This window comes from Sebastes fasciatus, chromosome 22 (assembly GCF_043250625.1).
Source record: "Sebastes fasciatus isolate fSebFas1 chromosome 22, fSebFas1.pri, whole genome shotgun sequence".
Classification (NCBI taxonomy): domain Eukaryota; kingdom Metazoa; phylum Chordata; class Actinopteri; order Perciformes; family Sebastidae; genus Sebastes; species Sebastes fasciatus.
In genome coordinates this window covers 13,968,931-13,986,152 of record NC_133816.1, presented here as the reverse complement: position 1 = coordinate 13,986,152, position 17,222 = coordinate 13,968,931, and the positions used below count along the sequence as shown (strand labels likewise).

General features: G+C 38.6%; 1 protein-coding gene across 3 annotated transcripts; it reads right to left on the bottom strand.

Moving 5' to 3' along the window:
* Window positions 1-11,448: 11,448 nt before the first annotated feature.
* ltb4r (leukotriene B4 receptor) lies at window positions 11,449-17,028 on the bottom strand. Of its 3 annotated transcripts, none has more exons than XR_012592388.1 (5): window positions 16,896-17,028; window positions 15,052-15,586; window positions 14,101-14,371; window positions 12,174-13,070; window positions 11,449-12,106 (listed from the first exon to the last, which is right to left on the bottom strand). XR_012592388.1 is itself a non-coding variant. In XM_074623396.1 (4 exons), exons 2-4 carry the CDS (start codon window positions 15,540-15,542, stop codon window positions 12,699-12,701), a joined length of 1,134 nt encoding a protein of 377 aa, XP_074479497.1. In that variant the 5' UTR covers window positions 15,543-15,586; window positions 16,896-17,018; the 3' UTR covers window positions 11,449-12,698. The 3 variants fall into 3 exon arrangements, 1 of the variants encoding a protein (XP_074479497.1); XR_012592389.1 differs by having other exon boundaries at window positions 11,449-12,120; window positions 12,183-13,070; XM_074623396.1 differs by having other exon boundaries at window positions 11,449-13,070; window positions 16,896-17,018.
* Between the last annotated feature and the right edge of the window lie 194 nt (window positions 17,029-17,222).

Sequence of the window (17,222 nt, the reverse complement as noted above, 5' to 3'; positions counted from 1 at the left end):
AATCCACGTCCGAGACAACGATGGTTGGGGGAATTTGGAGGTTACCATTTTGTTGTTGGCTGCTGGCGTCAAAATCTTGCGAAGAGTACCTGGGAGGTCCTTCCTCATTGGTCGAGAAGCGGACACGAGGGAGAACGCCAGGGACCAACCCGTCACGTTTGGATGTGAACTGCCCCATTGGCACGTCTGTGCAACTTTATGGGGAAAAAGGAGCTGGCAAAGTCAATAAACAATTCATGAGAAACTTGTTTTTTACAGAGATGATGGTCCTAAAAGATGCCACATTGGCCCTCTAACAGTGACCATGTCTGTAAATAACTGTTTCTAAGTCATCTGGTCTCACTTGGACTCAACTAAGGTGGTTTTAGTAATCTTGACCAGACTGGTAGGGCACCCAAAAGTCAGAAATGTCTGTTGGTCTCTTATAAAATAATAAAATGTTTCTCATAAAATGTCTTCAGAAACATCTTGTAGTGTACTGTTTAGCCGTAAAATTAGAAAGTTTGTGACTCTGCAGCCATGTTGAGATCAGTTGAGGAAAAAACGTTCTCATTTACAGCTAAACAGTACACTACAAGATGTTTCTGAAAACATTTGAGGCGAGAAATAGGCATTACAGTAACAGAATATTGATTCATATTTGTTCAGCGCTGCCTAGTTTGACCGTTTCATTGATGTTTGCAAGTGATTGATAGCTGGCTCCGTTGAATGAACAGCCAATAGGAACGCTCTCTCTCTGAAATGACCTGTGATTGGCTAAAGTCTCCTGTCACAGGCTAGATATTTCAAAGCCTGAAAACAGAGCCATGAGGAGGTGCAGAAGTCTAGTTTTCTCTCAGAACACTTGAATTACAATATACTGAAAGTTTGTTATGGAATTTTTGCCCAATGATGCTAAAAATATTCTGCCTACTGCAGGTTTAAGTAGCGCCACTTCCAGTGTTATTTTAAGCCAAACCACAATCTTTTCCTAAATCTAACTATGTAGTTTTGTTTACTAATCCTAACCGAGTTGTTTCCTATGGCGACGGAAGTTTATTTTGAAAAGACTGTAGGCATGTAACAAGCAGAAATTGACATGTACTGCTGGATATCTGTAGGAAAACGAACAAAAAAGAAGGAATAACTTTTCGTAACATATCATACATTCTTTTATGAGAATACGTTGGCTCGTTACACGCATATGTCTTTTCAAAATAAACTTCCGACGTAGGTTTACTTAGTTTTTAGGTTTACTTACGCAACAAAAGTACTTGGTTAGGTTTAGGCAACAGAAGTACTTCATTAGGCTTAGGAAAAGATCTTGGTTTGGGTTAAAATAAGTACGTTTGGTACATAACTGGCATTAGTTAAGTAAAGTTTGTTTTTTTCATTTTCAAACTTGAAGTGTTCAGCCTTAACCGCAGCTGACTTAAGTGACATCACCTGAGGCAATTTATCAGACTTCGTGCAGCTCCCTGTGGAGCCACAAAAGGCTTTATAAAATTATCAAATATACAGTAGTACTCGAAGAACTGTAAACAGACTTTGTTTCCCTCTCATAAAAATGATCAGTGCAACTTTAAATACATTGTAAATATACTCCACTGTAACCATGTGGATTCATTATTTCATTTCACCGATACTGATTCATACTGTTAAAGGGAACTGCTGTTTGACTAATTACTGATCCAATATAAGTCTTGAATGCAGTGTGGGCGTCAGGGCGTCATCTTTTCTTCTAGATACTGAGCTCATCTATGATGCACCTGCATAAGAAATAATGAATGTGCGCGTCTTTTATAATCTGCTAGACAACCTTCAGTTTGACAAAAGATCGTGAAATTGTTAGGGTTATATTATGTGAGATTTCCTCTGTAAACATATATCTTTCCAGTAAGGCAAAAAAATATATTAAAGGTTACAGATTGTTGCAAATACAGTAATTGAGACATAGTGCATTGGTCATAATACTGTAATAACCTATAATAACTAATGATATAACTCTGCATTTGGTTTATTTTTACCTAAATAAATTTCTATGTTGAGTTAGAAATCAAAGGACAGTGATACACTTCATTTAAACTCACATCAGTAACCTAACATTTATTCAATTCAATTAAACCTTTTAAATGACCCTGATATATAAAAACATTCAATTACTATACTATTTAGTAGAAAAATGAAAGCAAAAGTCTACAGTACTCACACAGGTTCTTTTTTCCAGATGAATAAGGTGTTGTTGAAATATGCTCCTTTTATTTCACACTGCGACTCTTTATATTTATACCATCAATGAGGTAGGGGACATCCCCTCCCATCTTCCTCAGCTTCCTCCCTTCACCTCACACATACCTTCATCATTATGTACACTAAAAGAAATGTAAGATAATTTCATAGAAGATAATTTTCCTTCTTTCTGATGTCATTTAAGTTCATGCCAGAAATTATATTTTATTATATTATTATTTTTCACATAGTAGAATAAACATTATTGAGTGATAATGCAAAAATTTGTAATATTTTTTCCAACCTATACCCAGGCAACCTCCACCAAGTGAGTGGTAAATGATGAACACCATAGCTGAACAGATTTTAAAACGTAAAAGTTATGTACTATGTACCGTAAACTCTGATTTTCTCGGAAGCACAGCAAAAACGTCACATTAATGATGGTATAGCACAAAAATGTTGACAAGAAAAAACAGTAAGAAAAAACGGTACCACCAAAATAATTACCTATTTAATTCGGCAACACTTAGATGACGTGAATATGAACATTTTTATAATGTTTGGTTTTTTTTTATTTTGGGATTTATTTTCAAAATGTGTAATTTTCACTTATTCTGGCATTCAAAAAAATGCATGTAAATTTTGTATTATTCCAATTTCTTCCAAGATAAATGTTTTAAATTTAGACTTTATAAGGATTTTTAAAAATGTTATCCCTGTTTTAGTTTTTTTAAATACAACAATAATCAATAATGACATAGTGCATATTTTCAAATGTCTAGAGATGAGGCAACAGCTGAGGTGAAGAGTTTGTTTGTTGACTCAACCTTCATTCTTTCTAAATGAGTGACAGTACATGACCTAGTAATGTTTACTACGTCAATAAGGAAACGCCAGGTCCTCCTCTACTTTCACAACATGCACACTAAAAATAGTACGTGTTATAAAAATAGTATTCTAGTATGTCTTACCTTCGCCAACGCTTCAGCGTGGACTTCAGTCATTCTAAAAGACCGTTTCATCAGTCAAACGTCTCTCTAAAGACACCCAACAATGTCAATCAATATCTATTCAAAAACTAGCTAATAATTGTTTCATTTTAAACATAGTGTGAACACAACAAATAGTGAGGTACAATAGGACTCCTAACATCCACTCACATGTAAACTCACACAGACAGTTTTTATGCTTTAAAATATGCGGCAAAAAATTGTACATTATAGCCAAATAGAATAATGTGTTACTTAGAAACAGCAGGAGTAGCAGACGGGGGTCTAGAAAGCTTATGTTGTTGTTGATGTTGACACTTATACACATTCAATTAAGTATACATTTTATTCCTGGAATCTTTTTTATTTTCCACTCATTAATTTAATTATCATTATTATTATTATTTTCTCCTTGCTTTCATTTAGTTTACCTTTTTTTCCTCATCCCCCCACTCACATAAAATACTGCTTTTGGATCTAATAGTAAATAAAAAATATATATATATATAAATAAATAAATATATACAAATATAAAATAAAAAATAAATAAATAAATACCTTACAATTTGAGAAATAGTTGTCCATAAACAAAGGAAATATCTGATTGTTGGGAAGGTGAAATCTGTAATACACTTAAACTTGATTATGTAGGTTTCTTGAAAATATAATATATTGAAATATGGCTGACTGCTCCTTTAATTAAAAAAAGTAGCCTCTTTAATTTAAAATTTGCATTGAAAATAGACAAAGCTTTGTCTAAACCTGTTTACCCTTTCAGCTGGTTAGACTGTTATCAGGTCATTAAATGGGCGTTATCAGCCTCCTAGATGTGGGTCAGTAGGTGCCTAATACACCCACTAGTAGGTTTTATCACTGGTTTACATGGGCGATCACCGAAAGAAGGAATAAAAGGACATGACAGTGACCTCTCGTGACTGTAATTATGACAGGAGCAAAAGCGAAAGTCAGGCGCTGTAGTATAGACAGCATGAAACTCCATATGGGGTGGAGGTCGGGGGCAAGACAGGACGTGGGGTATGCATCCCGTGTGAAACCAACAACATCTAGTTGTCTTTGTCTTCACAACCTCAAGTTTCCCTTTTCAAACATAGTTATTTTAAGGCAAAACACGATATTTTCCCCTAACTTTTTGTTGCCTAAACCTAAAGAAGTTGTATAGTCTTGTTCCCTAAACCTAAACAAGCTGTTTTGTTTAAGTTCAAAACGTAATGTTTTATTCAGTTTAACAACGAGTTGCTTTTAAGTTTCACTTTCACTATCAGCTCAACGTAGTAGGTGTAGTAGGCCCCTGCGGACCCACATCCATGGGGCTTATAATGACTGATAACGCACATTTAATGAGCTGATAACAGTCAAATCGGGTGACCCTTTGGTCTAAGGAAAAACAGACTTTTAGACTCCATACTGACTGACTTACTTAAGGTAGGAAACTTCTTGCAGTGTATTCATCATAGTGCCGGTACCCAGCTATTATTAAACCTGCACCCTACATGCTCACAATGCCATTGTGCCCTGGTCAAAGTCACTTGTTACACCCACACTGGTAGAGGAATCACTAAGGTAGGTGTCTACGCAGAGTCTTGTTCCAAAATGGGATATTAACCATTTATAAAAAAAAGTGAAGACTCCACTTACAATAGTAACTGCATGATGCTGGTGTAGAAATACAAAGGGGTTTTCAAATATTTTGGAAATAATTGGATATAACTCTGATATTGACCTCTGTGGAGTATAAGGTTGTGCAACAGAGCGACGGTTGTGTATTGACACATTCTCTTGCAGCATTGCTAAAGAGAGTGACTCAGTCGTAACCTCTAGTGAACTTGGGAGCGTCCGTCATAATGACATTGTTTACAGATCATTTTGTAGGTGAGGTTACATTTAGAGAGCCGAAAAAGACACCTCAGGGGCCACGAGGGCAATCGATCTGGTGATGAAGTAAATAAGTGCAATGACTTTGTATGTATGTGAAACTTCCAGGAATGCAGCATTCAGACTGATCATCCCTACTGTCTCTGTTCTTTCCTCATCTTGGCTCTCCCTTTTTGCACTCCGACAGGAAATGTGTGGTCGTCTGCATCGTGACAAGCAGGTGGGCCAGACATCAGTGGGTGCAGCAATACATTTATGGAGAGGAACCAAAAAGGAGGAGGAACAAGAAGAGGAAGAGGTGGAGATTGTAGAACAGATATGGATGATGTTGGGCAAAAAGGAACACCAAGGTCGCCACCAAAACCAAAAACAAACCCTCTTCACAATCCCCCTTGCATTTTTACACTCAAACGCAACTCTTTCCAAGATGCCAGTCAAACCCCTGATGTAGCTTTTGACTCCACAAAAATGTGGGCTTGGAGCATAGACTGTATATAGGAAGCGGACATACAGTAGTCACAGTGACATCACCTATTGGTTTATGGAATGCCGTTTTGAAGCCTCTTGTTTGGCATTTTGGCCATCGCCATCTTGTTTTTTTGCAACCAGAAGTGACACGAGAGGGTGGAGCGAAGTACAACTGAACACTGAGTGAGACATTTTTGACATTAAGACATTATTTCATGAACTGTAAACACACTGTGAAAAGGTTAAAGTTCTAAGACGAAAACACGGACAACTCCCAGACTGGGCCACGCCGTGGTACCGACCAGTTGTTGTTTCCTGATAAGACAGAAGTTTATTTTGAAAATCTCGTATGCGTGTAATGAGCGGAAAGTGACACGTGTCGCTGAACATTTGTATAGGAAAACTCACGAAAAAGGAGGAATAACTTAAATTTATCTATCATATATCATACAAACTTTTTTATGAGCATACGGTGATATTTAAAAAAAAAAAAAAAAAAAACTTACAAAAGCAGTAGGCAAGATTGGGGCAAATATGATTTGAAAAAGTTATTTTTATAAAACGGTCACTATATCCTGACAGTAGTGCATGAGACAGGTAATCTGAAAAAAGAAATCATGTGTCTCTGTGTCCTCCGGTGCTCCTAATGGCATCTGCAGGATTTCACAGACTGGAGGAAAACAACCAATCAGAGCTGATCTGCAGCCTGACGTCTCTGAGCAGCTGTCAATCACTCACTAACTCTGAATAAACATCAAACTAGGCAGCGCTGATCAGATATGAATCAATATTATGTTACTGTAATGTCTTTAATGAGTAAAATTTCTCATTTTACAGCTGAACAGTATGTTCCTGGAAACATTTGAGGTGAGAAATAGGCATTACAGGAACAGCATATTGATTCATATTTGATCAGCGCTGCCTAGTTTGACCATTTGATCGGAGTTTGCGAGTGATTGACAGCTACCTCCATTGAATGAACAGCCAATAGGAACGCTCTCTATCTCTGAAATTACCTGTGATTAGTCCAAGTCTCCCGTAATGGGCTAGATTTTTTAAAGCCTGAAAACACAGCCATGAAGAGGAGCAGAAGTCTAGTTGTCTCTCGGAACACTTGAATTACGATATGCTGAAATGGTATTATGTAATTTTTGCCCAATGACGCCAAAAAAAAACTGCCAACTGCAGGTTTAATAATAGTTAAATATTGTCTGTGAATGATTTCTTTTTTTAAGTTATGGCAAGCCGGTATCTGCTATAAACAATAGTTCAACAATAGATCTCTAATTTCTAATGTAACTATTGTTCACAGGTCCACAGTTAGTACATCTTTATGTTGTTGGCCATAGCACAGCAGCATTTCTGCCAGCCACTCTGCATAGGGTTTGAAAATATGCCACTTTGGCTCCATCTTGTGGTTCATACAAGAATGACCCTGTGGCAGACAGCAATTGCTGGTTCTAGTATCTGAAATGAGAGGATCTCCTTTCATTTTATGACATCGGAAGCACGATATCTTGGGGATTTTTAACTGTTTGATTTTGACAATTTATAGAACAAACTTTAAATCCATCAAGTTTGTGAATATGAGAATTTTGTTATTCACTCAATAAGGTGGTGACTAATAACTGTGGGGGTAGGTTTGACTCACCCATAGTTGCAGGATTAGATCTGTATCCTGGGTGCTAAGCAACATCCTCCTGTAAAGCTGCTGGCGTAGTTTGATCTAGGCAGTCCAGGTTTTATTTCATGGATAAAAGGTAGATGTCAAAGTCACTAAATTGTCACACAGTCCTAAAAAATGAAACCCTTTCAGGATTGTCTCAGTGTGACACAACTCTACTCCTCTGTTGATTCTGGCTTCTCCAAGGTGTTTCCCATCAGTCACTAATTATGAGACAGAATCATCTCCTGGTGTGCTGATCCTCCGGTCTGTTCTAACCTACCAAACTAAAAGACTTTTTACAACAATAAACTTAGATTAGTGCCTGACATGCCAAGTATCCAACAACTTTCCAATCACAACGATTATGCAACATCCGGCTTGATGTCTTGAAAGAGATGGTTCAAACATCAGTCACTATCTACAGTTCCAGTGAAACTGTCTGGAAAAACTGATTTCTGTTGCAATAAAGTTTTATTTCCTGCCATCTGCTCTCAAACGACTACCAAAGGGACTACTTTCCTGCTGTGTGTGTGTGTGGACGGTAACGTCTTCGCTCTGGGTGGTAACCGTGACAATAGCCTGGATGCTGTGGACACTTTTCCTGACTTGGATTAATCAAATTATGTGGTCCTCCATCCTCCATCTGTCACCGGGGGCAACTGTGCTTGATGGACCATTGTACGTGGTGGGAGGGTCTTCAGCAGACACAGCAAGGGATGCTGGGAAAACCTGGGGGCTGTGCCACATCCGTACATACATCATCTAGCAGCTTGTTTCGGGCCACTTCCTGAAGTCTTTTGCAGCAAGAGGGTCGCAGGTTCAAACCCTTCTGTGTGGATTTTGCATGTTCTCCCCGTGTCAGCGTGGGTTTGCTCCGGGTGTAATTCTGTTGAAAGAAGGAACTCTAATACATAGCCAGAGGTGCTTCAGGGCAACCAGGCCCTATGTTGATCACATCTGGCACATCAGAGACTCTGAACACATTGAACGAGCCTCAACGACAGCAGAGTTGTAGTCAAGATCAAGAGTCTGAGCAATTTTGAGATTGGGTCAAGGCAAGACACCCCAGGCTAAAAACATAATTTTTTCATGCACTGTCAATTTTGTTTTCTTGGGCCATTTTGCCTCCATATCATGTCTTCTTTCAGACTGGTGGAAAGAAAACATCCAAAATACACATTCAAGTGTTTACTTTACTACTTTGTCTATTTGCGTTTGTAGATTTCTCCTAAATTCACCAAAAGTTAGCATTAGCTAATGCCTCATTTGCATATTTAAACATAAAATTTCCGAAAACTTGTAATACAAAAAATAATTGTCTTAATGTCAGTAATCAACTGGGGAAGTTTCATGGTGATATCTATTAGTTGATTTTTTTTTTTACCCTATTTACCTGTAGCGTCTTCAAAATGTATGGGATTTTACCATATCTGCGATTTTTCTCAGACTCTGAGCCAGAAATCTCCCCTTCAGCAGCACTTACATACACCATTTTCCCAGTTTCATTGCTGTCTATATTCTGAAGGTTTTTACAGAGGGGTTTGTTCATACATCATTCATAGCCTGATTTATAGAACATTGTATTCCTAAAAACATGGCAGAAATTGATTGGTTTATGGCTGTTGACCGTATTTTCTGATTTATGGACTGATACAAAGAGATATCCAAAATTGAGATATCAAAACCCTTTGACTATGTTAAAACCAAAACTTTTTTTTACAGCTTTGGCCAAATGACACGTGCACTGACTGTCAGTAGCAAACACGGTAACGGACAGCAGTCCCTGGTGTTAAAGTCCAACATCTTGTCGCTATCATCCACCTTGATTTTGGCTCTCTAACACCGACACACCAAACACGACTGACGCTGTTGTTTTTCTTGATATAGAACACTCGTCAGTCAGTAAGAAACAGTTGTTTGATGTCTTTTGTGGGTCTGAGGAAATAACCCTTTGTGATCTCGTGATGATGTCATCAGAAAACCTGTGTCTAAATGTGAACACCACATAACACTACATGAAAATGTAAAACAAGGGCACATACAGTACTATACGCACCAAAGCAGTTACCAACGTCAAAGTAAACCAACTGACATTTATGTAAATTCCAAGAACGTCAAATCATTTTTTTCCACTTCACCCACCAACACTTCCGTCAACCGCTTCAATCCAAAAGTAAGCTGAACAAGGTCACACAAGCCACAACACTGAGTCTAGGGACTTTCATAACAGTCCTGTCATCACTGATAGCAGTCGCCTACAATTAGAACTGAGGCGTGTGTGAAGATAAGGAAATTAACTTTTACAATACTTCAAAGTGTTTTCTAATGTTGAATCTTTTTAATTACATTTACTTCATCCTCTGACTTCTGTTTGGCTCTTTATCTTCTTGCATTTCCTTTTTCTGTTAGAAACAATGTCATCAAAAGGACAATACTCTAATGCCAGTAGCTGAGTAACTTTTTGGCCTACAGGTTTACAACCTTTTACCTTTTATTTCATCTCCAAATTTTCCATTTCAAATTCGCAGACGTCTTGAAAGAAGAATATCAAAAGGCGGTGTTATATGAACTGTAATGGCGTGCTTGATCTCAAGAGTCATGTACGGTTATCAAATCAGCAATGAGAGATGGAGGGAAAAAGATAAAGATTAAACAGAAAGGAAATGAGGCAACTGATACTGTTGCTCTTGAGTCCTCTTTGGCCTGACCACAGATCTAATCATCGCTCTGATATGTTAGAGAAAATAATCAATGATTTATATTTCCTGCCCGGCTGCTTCTTCCTTTGTGGGCATACTTTGTAAACCTGGAAATGAGTTAACAATTTAGCGCTTCAGGTTACCTCATCTCGTAGTCAATGGGTTTTTAGTTAGATGCCTGAAATAAGGTCTGTGATTAAGACAGGCTTAAGAGATTTTAACGTTTTGTTCTACGATATAAAATATGTCAGTAAATATCTTACTCGTGAATTTTAACTTCTTTTTTTTAATTTTAAGTGGCTAAATGAGACTACTAATCGTCATCGCACCGACTCGTCCTCCTTTACAGCCTAGTTGTGTATATTCACGCTCATGTGACCGTGGTGTAACGTTAGCTTTTTACTTCTGCCGATTGCATTCTCGCTTCAAAAATCATAAAAAGTGGTGTTCATTTGTGAAGATTATCTCGGTGAACAAAACGTGAAAGTATCATAAACGCGTGTTTGCAATAATCCAAAACCCAATGGAAAAAACTCATTGGCTTTTTGTTGCGGGAGCACTCTATTGCGGATTTTTTTTTTTTAAAGCAACTTTATTTATAACAAAAAATGTAAGGCAGAAGTAAGGCTCCCTGTCCAAAACAGAATCACACCTCTTAAGATGGGAGTTTTCAATTTACTCACAATTAAACAGCGACAGCGGATGTTATTGACGGCCCAATGGTGCGCTGCTTTAAATGTTGCTGCCGCAAGGAATTGTGGAACGGCATTATCTCCTTTTCTTTCGTAAAGGATGGTCCAGTGTATCTTATAGTAAAGGAGATAAGAAAGGAAGCATTGAAGCACCTTTCCTTAGCATTTAGACCACTTAGATACTCAGTTAAGAACCTTTCTAAGCAAAAAAGACTACTCCACTGTCTGGCAGAAAGCATCAGAAACACCACAAAGTCCAAAGTGTTGAGAGTTTGTTGTCAAATGGTCAAGAATGAACCTTCAAGCTTGAGATTCATCATGGTCCTTGAAGGCCTATAACAACTATTTGAGGATAGTGTGTGTTGACCTCTTTAGATGAACGTGGCTACATCCGTGGCTATCACAGCATCAGGCCTATCGGTTGCTACAAGTAGGGTGTTGACACTGTTACTAATCCACCAACATAATGTCATCATCCTGTACCACAACTAGGATGCTGTCATTCTAAGATCTCTTGACGTCCATTCACTGTGACTCACCAGCTTTAAATATGCCACACGTTTCCTGTTAAATTTGATTTTGTCATTTGAGTAAATTTGAGGCACGCTCTGAAAAGGAGAATAACCACATGAAATCTTGTAACTTGGCCGTTTCACACAGGTGTTATGAAATAGTGGACAGAGATGATGCAGGGTATAGGGTGAAAGGAAGGATGCTTTGGTGAAATGTTTCTTATGTAATGATCTGCACATGCAAGACATTTAATTTTGCAAGCCAGTACTTCATGTACTCGTCTGGACCTCTTGTGGAAAAATACACAGCAGCAAAAATTCAATATAAAAAAAGCTTTATTAAGTTAACAAACGTTACCTTTTGTTGTTGACTACAAACGACTGAAATATCTCAAAAAGTATATGTGATAATTTACATATCCAAATAGACATCAATTATTATTATTATTATATCAAGTTACTGCCATACAAAGTTTAACATTCTTTTTTAGGTTTAGAACAAAAAAAAGACCATGACTAGAAATCATATAAAATATACAAACAAATGATTATGATTTTGTAAATTTTTCAGACCAACCAAACAAGCAAAGACAAGTAAAAACATTTTTTTGGGGTGATGGTTTTACCTGCTTCCTTCTACACAGCCATGCTAGCAGCTATGTTAGGCACAGTGGGGCTTTGAGCAAAATGTTCACCATCTTGCACTTATTTGGTCATAAATATTAATGCGTGTACCAAATTTCATGACAATCAATCCAATGGTTTTCGAGGCATTTCATTCAAAACCACAAATGCCACCCTCATGGTGGCCCTACAGGAAAAGTCCTGGGATCACCAAAGTCATTGAGAATCATCATCTGGGAACCAGGAATGTTTTTACAAAATTTTGCACCAATGGTGGCAAAATTATATAGGACCATATATATACACACATTCATATCACGTTTTCTCTACTGGAAGGGAACCCTAGAGGGCACTTCATCACGTTTTCTCTACTGGACGGGGACACTAGAGGGCACTTCATCACGTTTTCTCTACTGGACGGTCATCACGTTTTCTCTACTGGACGGGAACCCTAGAGGGCACTTCATCACGTTTTCTCTACTGGACGGGGACACTAGAGGGCACTTCATCACGTTTTCTCTACTGGACGGGAACCCTAGAGGGCACTTCATCACGTTTTCTCTACTGGACGGGAACCCTTTAGGGCACTTCATCACGTTTTCTCTATTGGACGGGAACCCTAGAGGGCACTTCATCACGTTTTCTCTATTGGACGGGAACCCTAGAGGGCACTTCATCACGTTTTCTCTATTGGACGGGAACCCTAGAGGGCACTTCATCACGTTTTCTCTACTGGACGGGAACCCTAGAGGACACTCAGAGGGCACACTTTTTATACCAATTTTTTATAGAAATCCATCCAATAGTTGTCGAAATATTTCCAAATATAAAAGTAATGTAAGTAAAAGCTCAATAATGCAAATTACAAGTCAACACAGTCTGTGTCTAATCAATTGATAAAGTAAAAGTAGTCCAAGGAAAACAGCTTGTGTTTGGAGCATAGCTTAATCGATCTGCTCGACACTGGCCAGAGTCTTCAGTTCAGGCTCGTTGACTTCTTGGCCCGCCACACTGCTGCTTCTGTCCTTGCTTTTAAAGGGCCTCCCCAGTTTGGTCGACAGAATGCGCAGGACAGAGGTCTCATCCGGTGAAGACCCGCTGCGGCTGAAGACAGAGGTGCTCCTGCTCTCTGAGTTGGTGGCTTCGAAGAGCTTGCCCATGAAGCTAAGGCCGGCCTGGCGGATGTGGGAGCTGCCGGCGAACACGTAGAGAATGGGGTTGACGGCGCTGCTGAAGTAAGCGAAGGCCGTGACATTTGGACGGGCTGTAAGGGCCGCCTCGGTCACTGACTTACTGCCCGTCAACAGACCGACCACCTGGAGGAAGGAGAATGGGGAGGGAGGTTAGAGGAAGGGAGGAAACAGTAAAAGCCAAGTCATACTCATCACTCTGCAGCTCTGAGTTTTTTTCTCTTAGTAGGATTACTGTTCTTTCTCACTGTCCATGAAATTCAACATTTCCTGCAGCCGTTTCGCAGTAGGAGCTATGAGGAAAGGGAGGAATTATGCCCTTAGAGTCACTGTGAGTCATTTAAGTTGAAATATCTGTGCAGGAAGTGTTGAGTTTCATTGCATCATGACATCTACAGCATTAAATAGTGAATGAGAACAGTATTTGTTGTTAGTAGGGCTGTCAATCGATCAATAAAATGTTTAACCGAGATTAATCGCATGCTTATCCATAGTTAATCGCAATTAATCACTAATTAATCACACATTTTTTACCTGTTCAAAACCTTAAAGGTACCTTAAAGGGAGATTTCTCAAGTATTTAACACTCTTATCACACATCAAATGTGCTCAAATCACAACATGGCAAACTCGAGCCCAATGTGATTATCATAAATCATAAATGATATGTCAAAGTAAGCAGCACTGAAATGATGGAACATTTTAAACAGAAAATGTTTATTTAAAGTGCATTGCGTCGCATTTTTTTCAACATTTTACTAAAACGTCAGTAGTTTGGTTGACTGATGATGATAAACGATGGTTGAAGGTTATCGCCGACCCATCTGTTTATCAATCACGACAATGTGGTGGTCACACTGTCTGAAACGGCCATTATAACAGGGTGTTTGGTGGATTTAAAGACAGTAATGTGTCTCTAATGTTACCTGTCATAACTGTTCTGGGTCAAGATGCATTGTGAGCTGTTAACCGTAAAATAATCCCAATAACCTTTTAATGTCCTGTTATGGGAGCATTTTACCTCAAAAATCATGGGGGAAACATCACATACCTGTCTGAATACTTACACATTTTTAGCATCTAATGGAATCAGTAGCCATTTCTAGCCCATGCAATTCAAACTCTGACCCTTCAACAAAAAGCTTAATAAAATCACCTCTATGATGTTGACGATGAAATAGGGCAGCCAGAATATTGCAAAGGCAATGATGATCATCAGGATGAGGCGGCTGCCTTGTCCTTTGCGCTGGAACTTGGCGCTTTGCAGGCGGCAGATGACGGTGGTGTAACAGGTGTTGATGAGTGAGAACGGCACCAGGCAGCCCATGATGGTCTCAAACAGGTACTGGAAGACCGTGTGACCCACGCTGCCCCAGTGGTACGGTATGCAATAGGTGACAGTGGCATTGTTCGTCTTCTTCAGATTACTGTCAGAGAGGAGGAGGAAGAAATACACAAACAGAAAGTTAATGTGACACTAGATATAGCGACCAGAGACTGTCAGGTCTGTAACAAAATATAATTATTAATGAATTTATTACCCCTAACTTATAACAGATATATCAACATTTTTCTTAGCATATACTAAAATATGTGACAATTGAAAGACAGAGCTTCTTAAATAGTTTTACCAACAATTCAGCTACAGGTATGGAAGTTCATTAGTGACAAAACTATTAGGCAACCCAACGTTTCCTCATACAGCGGTTCATATGATATCTTATTTTTTGTGCGTTCTCCTCCTTTCCGATTACATTTAATTTAGTTATGAAACAAACTAGAAATTCAGACAAGAGGGCAAGTATTTTTATTTTCTCACTTGCTGATAAGATATGCCATATCTTTATAATCTAGGATCTATAAAGTTCTGAACTGTCACTCAATTTCTCCAAAGGCCATCCAAGTTAATACTAGAAATGACACCTTTAACACAGAGAACCAACAATTTTGCAGGGTTTTTGCTTTTAGAAAGGGATTGCAGAAAATTTTTTCTTCACTTTTTTTGACATATATCATATCACATATATCAATTGATTTGACTGTAGTTCCCTTCACCAGTGCAACAGCCATGAAAAACTCAACTTAATAGAGGAAATTTTAGTCTCACCTGCGGTAGAAAGGCATCGGCACTGCCAGGATGAACGCTAACACCCAGACCCCCAGCAGGAAAGCCAGCAGGGAGCGCTTGGTTCTCATTCTCTGGGTCAGAAAAGGCCTCGTTACGGCCATCCAGCGGTCCATGCTCATCAGGCAGATGAGGTAAATGGACACGTACATGTTCACATTCGACAGGTAATGCACCAGCTTGCATGCTGCCGAGCCAAACTCCCAGCCCCGGCCTCCAGCCAGGTAGCGCAGGAAAAAAGGGGCGCTGAGCAGCACGGAAGCGTCCGCCAGAGCCAGATTCAGCACTAACAAACAAGTCACTGAGCGCTTCTTCACGCGACAGAACACCGACCAAATCACAAACAGATTCCCCGGGAAGCCCAGCACGAACGCCAGCGTCAGGATGGCTATGCCGACCTGGGCGCTGATGGGAATGGAGCCAGAGGAGGACTGCTGGGAGATGGTGGTGTTGGTGATATTGGATGCCATCATGAAAGCCTCTGAAGAATCTGAGTTTGGCTTCAAACTGATACAACCTTATAACGGACAAACAGGCAGGAAACAGGATATGTTGTGTTAAGTGAATGTGTGTCAATGCCGCCAAATATTGCACAATATAATTTTTTTCTCATCTTTGTTACTGTATCTCTGCACGTCATTTCTGGAACGTTGTGGCCAGTAATCATCAGGCAAGCAAAAGAGAGGTCATGAACTGCCTCTTTAGAATTGGTAGGGTTTGATACTGTCTCACTTTTAGTGTCTTACTATGTAATAACTATGTGGTAACATTTATTGTGTAAGACTATTGTGCAGCAAGTAGGCTAATATTGCATTTTCATGTGGTGAAAGACTGATTATATTTAATTTTCTTGCATTTAGTGCATATATTTGTTCTTTTTTTTGCCATTTGTTTGGCCAAATAAGTCCAAGAAGGAGGGGAAAGCTGATGAAATGTCTTTATTTGATAGGAGCAGTGTGTAAGATTTAGAGCCATATAGTAGTGAGGTTGCAGATTGCAACCAACTGGATACTCACAACTCTCTTTCCAAGCATGTCAGAAAACTACAGTGGCCTTCAGGTAATATTAAAAATGCAGACTCTCTAGAGACAGTGTTTGGTTCGTTCGTCCGTTCTGGGCTACTGTAGAAACATGGCTGACTCCGTAAAGAGGACCCGCGCCCTATGTAGATATGAAGGACTCATTATAAGCTAACGAAAACACAACGATTCTTAGTTTCAGGTGATTATACACTAATGAAAACATAGTTATGAATATACTATTCTATTTCTGCTAATAGATATCAGTAAATCCTACACACTGTTCTTTAGGTTCTAGCTTGTGAAGGAGCACAATATATGTCGATTGAATGTGGCTAGTAATTAGAACTTGTGTAACAGTTCTGTTTTGTACCACATAATAAATAATAGAAGATCACTGAAAACCTTTCCTTTCTTTTTTTTCAAATTAAAACTTTCATCAAACTCTTCTAGTCTCTAAACACTCATGTTCTACAGAAAGCTGCAGCCTTAGTGTTACAAAACAAAAAAGATAATTAACAAAAAGCCATGAGTATATTAAATATAAAGTTTTTTGGACTTTCATTTTGACATTTTAAATAACCTACTACTGAGATTTCAGTTCCTTCTCTTATACTTGTGTGACAAAATGTATAATTACTATTATTACTAGAATTATTATGACTATTATTTGGTTTTGTTATAAAAAAAGAAAGAAAAATATGAATGTTTTTGTCAAACTATATGATCTCCCGTGGAAAATGTATTTTGAAAATTAGGAAAGTTTTACTCATAGAATAGTTTAATAAATTTAATTTCCATACTGACCTTCAACTGCTGATCTTTTTTAAGGCCACAACGGTAAATCCACTCCAAAAGTTAACCAATTCCTATATATTTTACACCTTGCGTGATCGACTGTTAACTCCTGGGCTTCCCTCTTTACTTTGAGATTAAAAAAAACAAAAAGTACATATATTGCGTAAGAGACTTGTAGTGAGAGGAAGAGGAAGTCAGCTTGAGCTTGCTGGGTTTCGACATTTTATTCTATTATTGCTGATCAGTGGAATGATACTGGTACAGCTTTATGGAAAAATGTTGATGCACCTGCTGCCGTGTGTAGAGCAGCAACAATACGCTACAGCTGATTGGCAC